This window comes from Rattus norvegicus, chromosome 1 (genome assembly GCF_036323735.1).
Source record: "Rattus norvegicus strain BN/NHsdMcwi chromosome 1, GRCr8, whole genome shotgun sequence".
In the NCBI taxonomy this organism is placed as follows: domain Eukaryota; kingdom Metazoa; phylum Chordata; class Mammalia; order Rodentia; family Muridae; genus Rattus; species Rattus norvegicus.
This window is the reverse complement of record NC_086019.1, coordinates 171,239,597-171,257,467: the sequence shown is the minus strand read 5'-3', so window position 1 is coordinate 171,257,467 and position 17,871 is coordinate 171,239,597. Positions and strand designations below refer to the sequence as shown.

General features: G+C 39.1%; 1 protein-coding gene across 1 annotated transcript; it reads right to left on the bottom strand.

Moving 5' to 3' along the window:
• Positions 1-2,631: 2,631 nt before the first annotated feature.
• Positions 2,632-3,564, bottom strand: Or5p56 (olfactory receptor family 5 subfamily P member 56). Its single transcript, NM_001000213.1, has one exon. It carries the CDS (start codon positions 3,562-3,564, stop codon positions 2,632-2,634), a length of 933 nt encoding a protein of 310 aa, NP_001000213.1.
• Positions 3,565-17,871: the final 14,307 nt, after the last annotated feature.

Here is a 17,871-nt window from a genome sequence, read left to right as displayed (position 1 = left end):
CATCTGAATATGCTTCCTTCTGTTGTACACAATAATTTTCTGGCCACACAATTGATTATGTTCTTTAACATAAAGTCATCAGGGTATTTTTCTTCACTTACAGGCTGGCCCACTGAAAGGCCTTACTGTGGATATTAACATGACTCTTTATATAAAATCCTGCTTGCCTCAACTGTATTCAAAAACAATATTGGGAGATACACATATTTTGACCAAAGGGATTTTGGGCTTAATTCTTGAGCAACTTGAGTACTAATTTTTATTTTCTCTTATTTAAATCATAGGTGTAAAGCCCAAACATTTCTGGGTAAAGAAACGTAGGACTTCAATATGGTATATGGATTATTTTAGGTGAGACAATGGCTTAATTTTCTCCTTGACATCATGATACCTGACAATTAATAAATATTAAGATCATATGAACAGATGTGTCTCCAAAAATCCCTGACAGAATAGCCCTTAGAGTACTATAACCCTCCTGTTTGCAAGGTGCTGACTAAAGGGAAAGGAAACTTGACTTGTTTGTGGAGATTTTCTTTATGACAGGAGGATTATTCTCCATGAATGAGAGAAGAAATGTTCTCATATTTCTCAGAGAACAGCTACGAGGTTCTCATTTTTGCTGTGTAACAAGTTCTTCACATAATTTACTTGTCTTGACTTTTGTATTCATTTAAATGCAATAAATATTAAGATATAAGTAGTTTTAAGGCTGGAATAACATTATCATAATTTTGCATTTATATGTATAATTTTTATTTGCTCTGTATTCTCTTCTGACTAGTATTGTACTCTGAAATTCACTTAGTAAATTATAAATATTGTTCTTTCTTTTTTTCAAGGTCAACATCTTGGTCTGTTTTTCACATAATGAAATAGAGTTTTACAGAATGGAAAATAGTAAATCAGTGGCAGCATGATACACGTACAAGCTATCCAGCAAGAACATTGAACCCCAGTGCTTCATCTTCGGGTGACCTACTTAAAAACATTGGACAACATATTTCTCATCTTTACAAAAAAGTTATGATGCCTCCTAACAAGATTATTGTAGAAATGAGGAACAATTTCTACTTCATCTGCCCATTTTTCTAGTAGATGACCAAGGCCCATAGTGAGTGAATGAGAGGGAAAAGCTAAGACACGTTATCTCGTTCATGCTCTGAATTCTCGGTCTAGTTTTCTTTCTTTTTTTTTTTCTTTCTTTTTTTTTCTTTCTTTTTTTTTAGAATTTTTTTCATCTTTATTAAATTGGGTATTTTTTATTTACATTTCAATTGTTATTCCCTTTCCCGGTTTCCAGGCCAACATCCCCCTAACTTATCCCCCTCCCCTTCTCTATGGGTGTTCCCCTCCGCATCCAATATTTTTCTTTCTATTAGTTATTAAAATAGTATCGCTAAGTCCTGATATCGCTAGCTCTATTGCCATTGGGAATCAGATTCTAAATCTTGTTTTAAAAGGAAATAAAAACTAACTTAAGTCCATTCTCTGCAATTCCTACATGAAAGCCATTTTCACTTTAGCTTTTCCAGACTGATGATGAGGTCATAAATGTGTCAGGCAAAAAGATACTATGTACAATAAAACTGTACTGTAACCTGTAGCCTCATCTCTGGGTTATTATATGGGAAGAGTTGTTAAATTCTAATTTCTTCATAGACCCAGATTTATGATTGATGTGGAAGCATTAATCAAAATACTTTGATTTATAAAACAGTCTTCCAATTTGTTATATGTACCATTATGTCAGAAGTCTGATATTAATGTGTATTTTAAGATATGTGGAATACTAACAAATTTGTACAAGTATGATACTAAAATTTTATTTCCCCCAATGTAGGAATTAAGCCAATTTTTCCAGGTATAACCTACTTATGGCATGCATAAACTATATAGTCTTTACAAAACGAACTGTCCTCAAAGATTATTAAGGCTTGGTTACTATGGACAAATCTTGGATATCACAACAGTGCTCACAACCTTAGATTTATCACAACACAATATAGGAATTGTATCAACACTCATGTTACATAAAATATAAAATCAAAGGGAAGGGCTCTACATCTCTCCAGAGAAACTGCCTGATTTCTCCAGTGCTTGCTATCCACCTCTATAAAATGAGTGCAATTTAAAGTGCCAACCTAATTAATGTATTATACAAAATAAATGTAAAACAAAAAACCATTAATTTCTAACTTTCTGAATTTTACTATTAATCTCATATCTCTGTTGCTTCATGATTATATGGTGGATCAACATTTATTTTTAACTGTCTAGACAGTCAGTTTGCAAAAAAAAAGAAATGACAATTCCACTTTATTTCACTTTTTTTCAGAATGAATGGGTTCCCTGTGCAATTGGTTTATATCATGTGCTTAAAATGGCAAGATTGAATTCTTTCATTCATGAATAAAATAAATAAAACATCTTAACATATTCAATAATTTCATAACAGGAATGATTATTGCTCTGTTATTATAACTTGACAGATCCCAAGATGTCTTCTTACTATATACAAGTATATGAAGGGAAAGCTGATGCAAAGATATAGGACATTAATTCACACAATCAGTTGAGAAGAACTTACTAGATACTAATAGTGGCATGCATATATAAAATCCTTACAGTCTATGGAAATATTCTGATGATGGCCTTCCTAAGAGCCTCTTTTACATCTCTGTTCCTCAGACTGTAGATGAGTGGGTTAAGCATGGGAATGACTACTGTGTAGAATACAGACAGTATCTTGTTCTGTTCAGTAGAATAGTTTGACTTGGGCATCACATAAATGAAGGTAATAGTTCCATAGTATAAAGTGACTGCGGTGAGATGAGAGGTGCAGGTGGAGAAGGCCTTTTTTCGGCCCTCAGTGGAGCGCATCTTCAGAATGGTGATGAGGATGTAGGTGTAGGAGACAGCTATGACAAACACTGTGACCACAATGATGGTTCCAGCAGAGATAGAAGGAATCATTCCAATAATGGAGACATCTGAGCAAGAAAGTTTCAACACGGCAGGGAAATCACAGAAAAAATGATCTATCTGATTTGGTCCACAGAAGGACAGACTCAACAGACAACTAGTAAATGTCCATGAATTCACACAGCCACCCACATAGGAAGCTCCAACTAAAAGGAAGCAGATCCTGGGGGACATATGTGTTGAATAAAGCAGGGGTGAGCAGATGGCCACATAGCGGTCATAGGCCATGGCAGCTAGGAGGAAGCACTCAACCGTCCCAAATGTCACTGCAATGCAGAATTGGGCTTCACAAGCAGCCACAGAGAGTGTTATTGTACGTTCAAGAAATCCGGTAAGCATTATAGGTGTGATTGATGTGGAAAAGCCAATGTCCACAAAAGCCAGATGGCTAAGGAACAGATACATGGGTGTGTGGAGTTGAGGGCAGTTTCTTATTAAACTGATGATGCTGAAATTGCCCACTACAGTAACAGCATATATCCCTAGAAATGTCATAAATAGGATGACACGCAGTGTGGAATTCTCTGTTAACCCCAAAAGGATGAACTCTGTCACAGTGGTGTGGTTTTGAGCCTCCATCTCAGTTGTGAAATGTCCCTGTTGAGGGAAATGCGAAATTTTTTTTACTACTTTTTTTAATACTATCTATACTTTTCTTTTTTAGCCCACATATTAATCCCATTCTTTGACTAAAATCATAAATATCTAAAGTTTTAAGAATTAAATAATGTGTTTTCTTCCTCAAAATATGAATAATGTTCTCACCCCTCTATTTCCATTACATTTCTCTTGTTATTCAGTCCTTAAACAAATTTACTGAAATCTTAACTTCAAAGATCTTTCCTTCAAGGTGGGGTTCCACAGTTTCAATGATCTCTAGAGATTCTTCTGATGCATAAATCAATTAGGAATCCTCTAACAACTTTAAATTTTTTCATTCCATAGTCTTCTTCAAAACATCCACGATTATTTCATACTCTTTCTTTGTATTTCTGTTTTATGTGTGGTTGTTTTGCCTGCTGATATGTTTATATACCATATGCATGCCTTGTGCCTGGGGATATCAGAAAATGTCTTTGGATTTCCTGGAAGTGGAGAGATGGACAGCTGTGAGCGATCATGTCAGTGCTAGAAGTTTAATCTGTTTCTGCTGCAAGAACAGACAGTGCTATTAACTGCTAAGTCATCGCTCCAAGGCCCCTCTTTAGTCATCTTATTCATCCACAACACAACTTGGCCTTTCTGGCCATCTTCCTCATATTGTTCTCTATTGAGTTAAATCCTATTGCTTTTGTCTAACATATATCCATTTCTTTTTTATCTCCTTTTTCCATTCTCTGTGTAGACATTTGACTTAAGTCCCTGATCATTTTTATTCTGTATTCTGTCTGCATATTTACTTTCTTACTCACATTGATTTCTTCTTACAGTTTATCATGACTATGACATAATTTCCTAATTCCATTAAAAAGAGAATAATGCCAAAATCTAACTCTTTTCATCTTTTTAGGTTTTCATGATAAACTATAACCTCATTGGTATAGCACTTACTATCCTTTCTGACTTCTCCCTGCATTTAACTGTTTCTTGACATCTTTCCATGCAGTTCTCACCTAACCCAGATGTCCACAATTGTCACTGGTGCCTGAGCCTTCATTATTACTTTCTTTACACACACTTTTCTAACTTATCATGATGGACATGGTTCACTTTCTTTTTCTTGCAGAAAGGTTATGGTTTTTGACCACTTTGCCTTTCATTCCCAACAAATTTTACATGTTCCCATAAATAACATTTATCTTTGTCTTTAAAACACCCTGATTTGGGAAGAAATTTGCTAAATTTTTTGTTTGGGTATGGGCATAATATAGTAACTAGGTTCTGGAAAACTAATCATGCATATAATTTACCTTCCCGTCCAAGAAACCAGGCTTCAGAAAGAATAAAGTTAATTAAATATTTCATGTAATATGTTACAAAGCAACATAAATCACATCTCATTTTGCCAATATTTAAATTGAAATTAAAAACCAAAGGTAGAGAAAACACTTGAAAATTCATTTGACACATGGTTCCTATCACACACTTCAACCAATAGATGTTTTCTACATATCTTTTTATGTACCTTTTAAATATTTTAATATGCATTTTAGAAAATCATATATATATATATAGAGAGAGAGAGAGAGACAGAGACAGAGAGAGACAGAGAGAGACAGATACAGAGAAAGGGAGAGAGAGCTATTTTTCAGAAAATGTCTTGCTATACAAAGACTAGCCCCAGGTCATCTCAAACATGTGATGTTCCCATATCAATATGAGAAAACAGGCATGTTTCAACCTGTCTGGTTTAGACATATTTAAATGATTCCATGCTTAATTACTTTTCTAAAGCCAAAACTGAAAGTAGTGTGTTCTGAACTTTATGGTATATTTACAACTAAGATTTACAATAGTGAAAAGATTAAAGCAAACTGTTCCCTATTGCTCACTGATTGGTTATGTCATTGACTGCATTTTGACTAAAACATTAATATTTTTGATCTCCCTATGTATGGTAAAATATTCATAGAATTATAACAGTGTACTTATAATATAATCAGTTCTTAAGGAGTAAATTATTTACCAGATATAATTCTATCACTACTAAATGTCTTCTAAATGCATTCATTCTTCTAATTTTTAATTTTTCCTCAGAGTAAATAAACATACAATCCATTTATTAATGCAACTGATCAACTGACTTGGTGTATTGGGAAGTCCAGTGAATCAATAGCCAAGAATGTTCCATCTTTTATTTAGGAGATATTCCTCTTTAAGTTACTATAGTACCAGATAGATTATTGCTTTCAATGTCTCTGTCATTAGGAGTTTGACTTTTAAATTTATCAATTATATTCCATAAGTTTATTTGTACAAAACATTGACTTCCTATATAAAATCTTTGGGAAGTTGGAAGCTCTCACACAACATTTGCTTTCACTTTTCAAAAAAAAAAAAAGCACCCAGGCACAGCCTCTTTGTCCATTCCACCTGCAGCATGGTTTCCAGATTTGTTGACACATTCTCAGAGCTGAAGAACAGACAAACCACCAAGCAGCCTTCAAGTTCTACCTTATGACTCAAGCAGACTTTAAAGCAGCAATACTGTTCTCAATCTCACTCACACTAGTCATTCAGGGCTGATGGAGGAATTGTGAGAGGAGGCATAAATGCATTCACACAACATGCTGTGTTTTGCTTTCAATGTGTTTAATACTTTTACAATAAATCCTAAAACAAGACAAGTGATCAGTACCTATGCAATCTCAGTTCTGAATTCTGCTTTTCAATTGCAAAATGCATAGAGTAATTTTTGTATTGTTTGCTTTTCCATCAGATAATCAGTTATCGAGAACTCTGTTCTGGCATTCATGTTTATCAGCTGGAATCAAAGATGCTGACCACTCTAATACCCTTTTCCTGAAAGGATCATCACTGTGGTGGAAAATAGCAGAGAGAGGACAGTGAAACTTACCTACTTGAAATCAAGATGTTTCTTCTTATTTCCTCTCCTTGTCTCATCCAGCTCATTAAGACCAGAAACAATACTTGTTCCATATATTATCCACACAGCACACACATGCCTTCTGTATCCTGGTCTACATGTGCCAGGAAACTACTGTACAGAAATATTTGCTAAGGGCATGGTATGCACAAGGGTCAAAAGCTCAAAATATTCAAAGTACTTTTCTAATTTTCAAATACTTCTTGAGTTATTTAAAAATTCATCCTAATAAATTTATCAGTATTTCATTTACCATGTAGAGTCAATAATAACACTGATATCCAAAGAGGACTTCATAAAGTGTATATATTTTATTTACATAGAGAAATATGCAATGTACACACACTGCAATGAAAACCATTCATTAGTGCACACACCAGTCAAGTAGCCTAACCAACACGTGGAGAAAATATTAGGTTGGGTGTCTTTGTGAGCATGTTAAATGAGGAGGAGAATGGCTTAATCAAAGCAGGCAAACCTTCAGGGATTATTGTTACTGCCTCTTAAGAGAAACATTCATGGGTTTCTTATACAGAAGTAACCTATAGAAACAGGTGGTTCATTATCTCCTGGCTTGCCCTCCCTAGGTGATACTCCCACATGACATAGCATACATTGTGACTATTTTATTCTGATTTAGTGAAAGTGAAGCAGACAACAAATAATATTTACACTGAAAGTAATAATTATTTTGAGGTAACGTGACATTATTTTTCAATTCTAATAACTGTTGAATCAAATTTAAGAGGAGGCTTGAAATAGTAAGCACGTACAGCAGTGAATGAAACTGATACTTAGCCTAGTTACCTACTTTGCAGAAGAAAGAGAAAAATGACTCTAAACTTTGTATAAATAGGACTGACTTCTAAAAAGGATTTTTGGACTTCTGCGCCCATGAGGCACAGTAGCACAACTTAAGAATCTCCTCTGAGACATCTGAGCATCCACACTTCATTAAGCCATGAGTCAAAAAGCCAAAAATGATGGTGCCTGTAGTTTTGTTCCTCCCTTATGATTTCTTCAACTACTTAGAATCTTTTCTAGTACAGTAAGAATTTTAGAATTCTTTTTACCATTTCTGTAGAGAAAACATTAAAAATTGTTAGAGGTTGAGCTGAACCTGAAGGCTGCTTTGCAGAACATAGATATTTTAACATTTTTCTATTTTTCCAGCTCATGTTTAGCAATGTCTGTCTCCAGATCCATTTTTATCTCAATTTCTTTAATGTCCTAAAATTTTCACTAAAGATCGTTTATATACCTCACAGATTTTCTGATACTCTTTGTGTCCAAGAAGGTAGACTTCACACAAACAAAGCTCCATGGTCTCAAAGTCAAAATGCACCTTAAATGTTCCCACGAACTAACTATGTTATATATTTCTCATAAGTTAAGGGGCATGGGAGAGGAGAGTTGGCTCAGAAATTTAAATATTTACTGCTCCTCCAGAGGACCAAGTCTGGTTCCCAGCACTCATTTCTGGCAACTCACAGTAGCTCCATCTCCAGGGGATCTAGTGTCCTGCTCTGTCTTCCATCGGCACCTGCACACATGTACATACATACATACAGATGAATATACATAGACAAGATAAAAAATAAATGTTCGAAAATTATATGAGTCACAGAGCCATGCTTGCTGGCCAATATGTAGCACATTAAAGGGCTAAAACAAAAACAGCATTTCTGTGAGTGCAAGCCCATACTGAGCTCATAGTAAGTTTGACACCAACATCAGATACAGAAAGAAATTCTTCCTAAAAACAAAACAGTAAGTTTCTGAGAAAAAAAGGTTTCTAGGTAAAAGCCTAATAACTGGTCAACCTATATCAAATTGAGAGCCCTGAAAAAATACATATGAGTCATATTGTACATACTGAACAGACTATATTTAAAAGTGTTTGTTTTTATTCGTGTAATAGCAATTAATGAAAAGAAAGGCTATCTATATAAAAGAGAGCAAGTAAAAATATATGGGAGGGCTTGAAAGGAGAAAAGGGGAGGGAGAAATATTTTAATTACATTGTAATCTCAAACCTTTTTTTTAATAAAAGTATAACTTTATTTTTTTTATGTCTGTGTACTTCTCCTGGTAATGGGAAAACTTTTATCAGATAGGTGAAATGGATGTAGAAGAATGAATGTTGGCATTATTTTTTTTATTTCTATATTTTTTTATTAACTTGAGTATTTCTTATATACATTTCAAGTGTTATTCCCTTTCCCGGTATCCGGGCAAACATCCCCCTCCCCCCTCCCCTACCTTATGGGTATTCCCCTCCCAACCCTCCCCCCATTGCCGCCCTCCCCCCACCAGTCTAGTTCACTGGGGGTTCAGTCTTAGCAGGACCCAGGGCTTCACCTTCCACTGGTGCTCTTACTAGGATATGCATTGCTACCTATGAGGTCAGAGTCCAGGGTCAGTCCATGTATAGTCTTTGGGTAGGGGCTTAGTCCCTGGAAGCTCTGGTTGCTTGGCATTGTTGTACATATGGAGTCTCGAGCCCCTTCAAGCTCCTCCAGTTCTTTCTCTGATTCCTTCAACGGGGGTCCTATTCTCAGTTCAGTGGTTTGCTGCTGGCATTCGCCTCTGTATTTGCTGTATTCTGGCTGTGTCTCTTAGGAGCGATCTACATCCGGCTCCTGTCGGTCTGCACTTCTTTGCTTCATCCATCTTGTCTAATTGGGTGGCTATATATGTATGGGACACATTTGGGGCAGACTCTGAATGGGTGTTCCTTCAGTCTCTATTTTAATCTTTGCCTCTCTCTTCCCTGCCAAGGGTATTCTTGTTCCCCTTTTAAAGAAGGAGTGAAGCATTCACATTTTGATCATCCGTCTTGAGTTTCATTTGCTCTAGGCATTTAGGGTAATTCAAGCATTTGGGCTAATAGCCACTTATCAATGAGTGCATACCATATATGTCTTTCTGTGATTGGGTTAGCTCACTCAGGATGATGTTTTCCAGTTCCAACCATTTGCCTACGAACTTCATAAAGTCGTTGTTTTTGATAGCTGAGTAATATTCCATTGTGTAGATGTACCACATTTTCTGTATCCATTCCTCTGTTGAAGGGCACCTGGGTTCTTTCCAGCTTCTGGCTATTATAAATAAGGCTGCAATGAACATAGTGGAGCATGTGTCTTTTTTATATGTTGGGGCATCTTTTGGGTATATGCCCAAGAGAGGTATAGCTGGATCCTCAGGCAGTTCAATGTCCAATTTTCTGAGGATTCTCCAGACTGATTTCCAGAATGGTTTTACCATTCTGCAATCCCACCAACAATGGAGGAGTGTTCCTCTTCCCCCACATCCTCGCCAGCATCTGTTGTCCCCTGAGTTTTTGATCTTAGCCATTCTCACTGGTGTGAGGTGAAATCTCAGGGTTGTTTTGATTTGCATTTCCCTTATGACTAAAGATGTTGAACATTTCTTTAGGTGTTTCTCAGCCATTCGGCATTCCTCAGCTGTGAATTCTTTGTTTAGCTCTGAACCCATTTTTAATAGGGTTATTTGTTTCCCTGCGGTCTAACTTCTTGAGTTCTTTGTATATTTTGGATATAAGGCCTCTATCTGTTGTAGGATTGGTAAAGATCTTTTCCCAGTCTGTTGGTTGCCGTTTTGTCCTAACCACCGTGTCCTTTGCCTTACAGAAGCTTTGTAGTTTTATGAGATCCCATTTGTCGATTCTTGATCTTAGAGCATAAGCCATTGGTGTTTTGTTTAGGAAATTTTTTCCAGTGCCCATGTGTTCCAGATGCTTCCCTAGTTTTTCTTCTATTAGTTTGAGTGTGTCTGGTTTGATGTGGAGGTCCTTGATCCACTTGGACTTAAGCTTTGTACAGGGTGATAAGCATGGATCAATCTGCATTCTTCTACATGTTGACCTCCAGTTGAACCAGCACCATTTGCTGAAAATGCTATCTTTTTTTCCATTGGATGGTTTTGGCTCCTTTGTCAAAAATCAAGTGACCATATGTGTGTGGGTTCACTTCTGGGTCTTCAATTCTATTCCATTGGTCTATCTGTCTGTCTCTGTACCAATACCATGCAGTTTTTATCACTATTGCTCTGTAATACTGCTTGAGTTCAGGGATAATGATTCCCCCTGAAATCCTTTTATTGTTGAGGATAGCTTTAGCTATCCTGGGTTTTTTGTTATTCCAGATGAATTTGCAAATTGTTCTGTCTAACTCTTTGAAGAATTGGATTGGTATTTTGATGGGGATTGCATTGAATCTGTAGATTGCTTTTGGTAAAATGGCCATTTTTACTATATTAATCCTGCCAATCCATGAGCATGGGAGATCTTTCCATCTTCTGAGGTCTTCTTCAATTTCCTTCTTCAGTGTCTTGTAGTTCTTATTGTACAGATCTTTTACTTGCTTGGTGAAAGTCACACCGAGGTACTTTATATTATTTGGGTCTATTATGAAGGGTGTCGTTTCCCTAATTTCTTTCTCGGCTTGTTTCTCTTTTGTGTAGAGGAAGGCTACTGATTTATTTGAGTTAATTTTATACCCAGCCACTTTGCTGAAGTTGTTTATCAGCTTTAGTAGTTCTCTGGTGGAACTTTTGGGATCACTTAAATACACTATCATACCATCTGCAAACAGTGATATTTTGACTTCTTCTTTTCCGATCTGTATCCCCTTGACCTCCTTTTGTTGTCTGATTGCTCTGGCTAGAACTTCAAGAACTATATTGAATAAGTAGGGAGAGAGTGGGCAGCCTTGTCTAGTCCCTGATTTTAGTAGGATTGCTTCGAGTTTCTCTCCATTTAGTTTAATGTTAGCAACTGGTTTGCTGTATATGGCTTTTATATGTTCAGGTATGGGCCTTGAATTCCTATTCTCTCCAGGACTTTTATCATGAAGGGGTGTTGAATTTTGTCAAATGCTTTCTCAGCGTCTAATGAAATGATCATGTGGTTTTGTTCTTTCAGTTTGTTTATATAATGGATCACGTTGATGGTTTTCCGTATATTAAACCACCCCTGCATGCCTGGGATGAAGCCTACTTGGTCATGGTGGATGATTGTTTTGATGTGCTCTTGGATTCGGTTTGCCAGAATTTTGTTGAGTATTTTTGCATCGATATTCATAAGGGAAATTGGTCTGAAGTTCTCTTTCTTTGTTGTGTCTTTGTGGGGTTTAGGTATAAGAGTAATTGTGGCTTTGTAGAAGGTATTCGGTAGTGATCCATCTGTTTCAATTTTGTGGAATAGTTTGGATAATATTGGTATGAGGTCTTCTATGAAGGTTTGGTAGAATTCTGCACAAAACCCGTCTGGACCTGGGCTCTTTTTGGTTGGGAGACCTTTAATGACTGCTTCTATTTCCTTAGGAGTTATGGGGTTGTTTAACTGGTTTATCTGTTCCTGATTTAACTTCGGTACCTGGTATCTGTCTAGGAAATTATCCATTTCCTGAATATTTTCAAAATTAGTTGAATATAGGTTTTTATAGTAAGATCTGATGATTTTTTGAATTTCCTCTGAATCTGTAGTTATGTCTCCCTTTTCATTTCTGATTTTGTTAATTTGGACGCACTCTCTGTGTCCTCTCGTTAGTCTGGCTAAGGGTTTATCTATCTTGTTGATTTTCTCAAAGAACCAACTTTTGGTTCTGTTGATTCTTTCTATGGTCCTTTTTGTTTCTACTTGGTTGATTTCAGCTCTGAGTTTGATTATTTCCTGCCTTCTACTCCTCCTGGGTGTATGTGCTTCTTTTTGTTCTAGAGCTTTTAGGTGTGCTGTCAAGCTGCTGACATATGCCCTTTCCTGTTTCTTTCTGCAGGCACTCAGCGCTATGAGTTTTCCTCTTAGCACAGCTTTCATTGTGTCCCATAAGTTTGGGTATGTTGTACCTTCATTTTCATTAAATTCTAAAAAGTTTTTAATTTCTTTCTTTATTTCTTCCTTGACCAGGTTATCATCGAGTAGAGCATTGTTCAATTTCCACGTATATGTGGGCATTCTTCCTTGATTGTTATTGAAGACCAGTTTTAGGCCGTGGTGGTCCGATAGCACGCATGGGATTATTTCTATCTTTCTGTACCTGTTGAGGCCCGTTTTTTGACCAATTATATGGTCAATTTTGGAGAAAGTACCATGAGGAGCTGAGAAGAAGGTATATCCTTTTGCTTTAGGATAGAATGTTCTATAAATATCCGTTAAGTCCATTTGGCTCATGACTTCTCTTAGTCTGTCTACATCTCTGTTCAATTTCTGTTTCCATGATCTGTCCATTGATGAGAGTGGGGTGTTGAAATCTCCCACTATTATTGTGTGAGGTGCAATGTGTGTTTTGAGCTTTAGTAAGTTTTCTTTTACGTATGTAGGTGCCCTTGTATTTGGGGCATAGATATTTAGGATTGAGAGTTCATCCTGGTGGATTTTTCCTTTGATGAATATGAAGTGTCCTTCCTTATCTTTTTTGATGACTTTTAGTTGGAAATTGATTTTATTTGATATTAGAATGGCTACTCCAGCTTGCTTCTTCTGACCATTTGCTTGGAAAGTTGTTTTCCAGCCTTTCACTCTGAGGTAGTGTCTGTCTTTGTCTCTGAGGTGTGTTTCCTGTAGGCAGCAGAATGCAGGGTCCTCGTTGCTTATCCAGTTTGTTAATCTATGTCTTTTTATTGGGGAGTTGAGGCCATTGATGTTGAGAGATATTAAGGAATAGTGATTATTGCTTCCTGTTATATTCATATTTGGATGTGAGGTTATGTTTGTGTGCTTTCATTCTCTTTGTTTTGTTGCCAAGACGATTAGTTTCTTGCTTCTTCTAGGGTATAGCTTGCCTCCTTATGTTGGGCTTTACCATTTTTATCCTTTGTAGTGCTGGATTTGTAGAAAGATATTGTGTAAATTTGGTTTTGTCATGGAATATCTTGGTTTCTCCATCTATGTTAATTGAGAGTTTTGCAGGATACAGTAACCTGGGCTGGCATTTGTGTTCTCTTAGGGTCTGTATGACATCAGTCCAGGATCTTCTGGCCTTCATAGTTTCTGGCGAGAAGTCTGGTGTGATTCTGATAGGTCTGCCTTTATATGTTACTTGACCTTTTTCCCTTACTGCTTTTAATATTCTTTCTTTATTTTGTGCGTTTGGTGTTTTGACTATTATGTGACGGGAGGTGTTTCTTTTCTGGTCCAATCTATTTGGAGTTCTGTAGGCTTCTTGTATGCCTATGGGTATCTCTTTTTTTAGGTTAGGGAAGTTTTCTTCTATGATTTTGTTGAAGATATTTACTGGTCCTTTGAGCTGGGAGTCTTCACTCTCTTCTATACCTATTATCCTTAGGTTTGATCTTCTCATTGAGTCCTGGATTTCCTGTATGTTTTGGACCAGCAGCTTTTTCCGCTTTACATTATCTTTGACAGATGAGTCAATGATTTCTATGGCATCTTCTGCTCCTGATATTCTCTCTTCCATCTCTTGTATTCTGTTGGTGAAGCTTGTATCTACAGCTCCTTGTCTCTTCTTTTGGTTTTCTATATCCAGGGTTGTTTCCATGTGTTCTTTCTTGATTGCTTCTATTTCCATTTTTAATTCCTTCAACTGTTTGATTGTGTTTTCCTGGAATTCTTTCAGGGATTTTTGTGATTCCTCTCTGTAGGCTTCTACTTGTTTATTAATGTTTTCCTGTGTTTCCCTAAGGGAGTACTTCACATCTTTCTTGAAGTCCTCCAGCATCATGATCAAATATGATTTTGAAACTAGGTCGTGCTTTTCTGGTGTGTTTGGATATTCCATGTTTGTTTTGGTGGGAGAATTGGGCTCCGATGATGCCAAGTAGTCTTGGTTTCTGTTGCTTGGGTTCCTGCGCTTGCCTCTCGCCATCAGATTATCTCTAGTGTTACTTTGTTCTGCTATTTCTGACAGTGGCTAGACTGTCCTATAAGCCTGTGTGTCAGGAGTGCTGTAGACCTGTTTTCCTGTTTTCTTTCAGCCAGTTATGGGAACAAAGTGTTCTGCTTTCGGGCGTGTAGTTTTTCCTCTCTACAGGTCTTCAGCTGTTCCTGTGGGCCTGTGTCTTGAGTTCACCAGGCAGCTTTCTTGCAGCAGAAAATTTGGTCTTACCTGTGGTCCCGAGGCTCAAGTTCGCTCGTGGGGTGCTGCCCACGGGCTCTCTGCGGCGGCAGCAACCAGGAATACCTGTGCCGCCTCTTCCGGGAGCTTCAGTGCACCAGGGTTCCAGATGGCCTTTGGTGTTTTCCTCTGGCGTCCGAGATGTATGTACAGAGATCAGTCTCTTCTGGTTTCCCAGGCTTGTCTGCCTCTCTGAAGATTTAGCTCTCCCTCCCACGGGATTTGGGTGCAGAGAACTGTTTATCCGGTCTGTTTCCTTCAGGGTCCGGCGGTGTCTCTGGCAGGGGTCCTGCCGCTCCTGGGCCCTCCCCCACGGGAGCCCAGAGCCCTTATACAGTTTCCTCTTGGGCCAGGGATGTGGGCAGGGGTGAGCAGTGTTGGTGGTCTCTTCCGCTCTGCAGCCTCAGGAGTGCCCACCTGACCAGGCAGTTGGGTCTCTCTCTCACAGGGTCTGGGAGCAGAGAGCTGCTGCGGGCCAGGATCCGAGGGTGTGGGACTTCCGGTAAACACAGAACGTGCCCGGTCCTAGAGGAATTCTGCTTCCGTGTGTCCCAAGCTCACCAGGCAGCTTTCTTGCAGCAGAAAAGTTGGTCTTACCTGTGGTCCCGAGGCTCAAGTTCACTCGTGGGGTGCTGCCCATAAGCTCTCTGCAGCGGCAGCAACCAGGAAGACCTGTGCCACCCCTTCCGGGAGCTTCAGTGCACCAGGGTTCCAGATGGTCTTTGGCTTTTTCCTCTGGCGTCCGAGATGTGTGTGCAGAGAGCAGTCTCTTCTGGTTTCCCAGGCTTGTCTGCCTCTCTGAAGGTTTAGCTCTCCCTCCCACGGGATTTGGGTGCAGAGAACTGTTTATCCGGTCTGTTTCCTTCAGGGTCCGGCGGTGTCTGTGGCAGGGGTCCTGCCGCTCCTGGGCCCTCCCCCACGGGAGCCCAGAGGCCTTATACAGTTTCCTCTTGGGCCAGGGATGTGGGCAGGGTTGAGCAGTGTTGGTGGTCTCTTCCGCTCTGCAGCCTCAGGAGTGCCCACCTGACCAGGCGGTTGGGTCTCTCTCTCACAGGGTCTGGGAGCCAATCTCAAACCTTTTTAATTTATATTTTACATGAAACATATTCATTTGGAAGCCAATAAATTAATTAATTAATTAATTAATTAATGGTGAAGTATGAGAATATGTTCATCAGAAAAGAAAATTAAGAAATGTCTACCTTGTGGACTGTAATAGTAATAAAGCACAGTAGGCAACCATAGAAGGTAAGGGTAAGTAAAATGGGATTAAGAATTTGGAAAGGGTTCATCTACATGAAGGTGAGGTTTTCTTGTCCTTTACTTAATTCTTGAACCCTCATGCTTTACTCCCATGAAGTAATGTGTACAGTCAAAGTAGTGAACAGTTTGGCCAATAGAATACAAGAGATGGAAAAGAGAATCTCAGTCATTGAGACATGATAGAGGAAATAAATATATTGGTCAAAGAAAATAAAAAATCGCAAAAGTTCAGGAAGTTCAAGATACTACAAAAAGACTAAACCTGACTTCTCATTAGACACACTAAAAGCCAGAATTGCCTTAACAAAAGTCTTCATTGTCAAAAGAACCAAATATACCAGCCCACATTTCTATACCCAGCAAGAATTCCGGTCACTATAGATCAAGAAAAACAAGAGATTCTATGACATAGTCAAATTGAAACAAAATCTATCCATAAATACAGCCTTACTGAACATACTAGAAGGAAAACTCCAGCACAAGAAGGTGAACTACACATACAGAAAATAAGCAACTACCTATACAGAAAATAAGTAATATCACACCAACAAATAAAAAAGAGAAACACACACACACACACACACACACACATGCGTGCATGTGCATGCATGCACATGAGCATGCACATGCACATGATCTGCACCACCACTAACAACAACAAAAAACAGGAATTAATAATTGGTATTAAATGTCTCTCAATATCAATAGACTCGATTCACAATAAAAAGAAACAAGCTAACAGAATGAATGTGAAAATAGGATCCATCCTTTGGCTACGTATAAGAAATATATCTCGGTCTTCCTGGTTGCTGCCGCTGCAGAGAGCCCGTGGGCAGCACCCCACGAGCAAACGGGAGCCTCGGGACCACAGATAAGACCAAATTTTCTGCTGCAAGAAAGCTGCCTGGTGAGCTTGGGACACACGGAAGCAGAATTTCTCTAGGACCGGGCACGTTCTGTGTTTACCGGAAGTCCCACACCCGCGGATCCCGGCCCGCAGCAGCTCTCTGCTCCCAGACCCGGTGAGAGAGAGACCCAACCGCCTGGTCAGGTGGGCACTCCTGAGGCTGCAGAGCGGAAGAGACCACCAACTCTGCTCACCCCTGCCCACATCCCTGGCCCAAGAGGAAACTGTATAAGGGCTCTGGGCTCCCGTGGGGGAGGGCCCAGGAGCGGCAGGACCCCTGCCTGAGACACCACCGCTGGAACCTGAAAGAAACAGACCGGATAAACAGTTCTCTGCACCCAAATCCCGTGGGAGGGAGAGCTAAACCTTCAGAGAGGCAGACAAGCCTGGGAAACCAGAAGAGACTGCTCCCTGCACACACATCTCAGACGCCAGAGGAAAAAGCCAAAGACCATCTGGAACCCTGGTGCACTGAAGCTCCCGGAAGGGGCGGCACAGGTCTTCCTGGTTGCTGCAGCTGCAGAGAGCCTGTGGGCAGCACCCCACGAGCGAACTTGAGCCTCGGGACCACAGGTAAGACCAAATTTTCTGCTGCAAGAAAGCTGCCTGGTAAACTCAAGACACAGGCCCACAGGAACAGCTGAAGACCTGTAGAGAGGAAAAACTACACGCCCGAAAGCAGAACACTCTGTCCCCATAACTGACTGAAAGAGAGGAAAACAGGTCTACAGCACTCCTGACACACAGGCTTATAGGACAGTCTAGCCACTGTCAGAAATAGCAGAACAAAGTAACAGTAGAGATAATCTGATGGCGAGAGGCAAGCGCAGGAACCCAAGCAACAGAAACCAAGAATACATGGCACCATCGGAGCCCAATTCTCCCATCAAAACAAACATGGAATATCCAAACACACCAGAAAAGCAAGATCTAGTTTCAAAATCATTTTTGATCATGATGCTGGAGGACTTCAAGAAAGACGTGAAGAACTCCCTTAGAGAACAAGTAGAAGCCTACAGAGAGGAATCGCAAAAATGCCTGAAAGAATCGAAAAAATCCCTGAAAGAATTCCA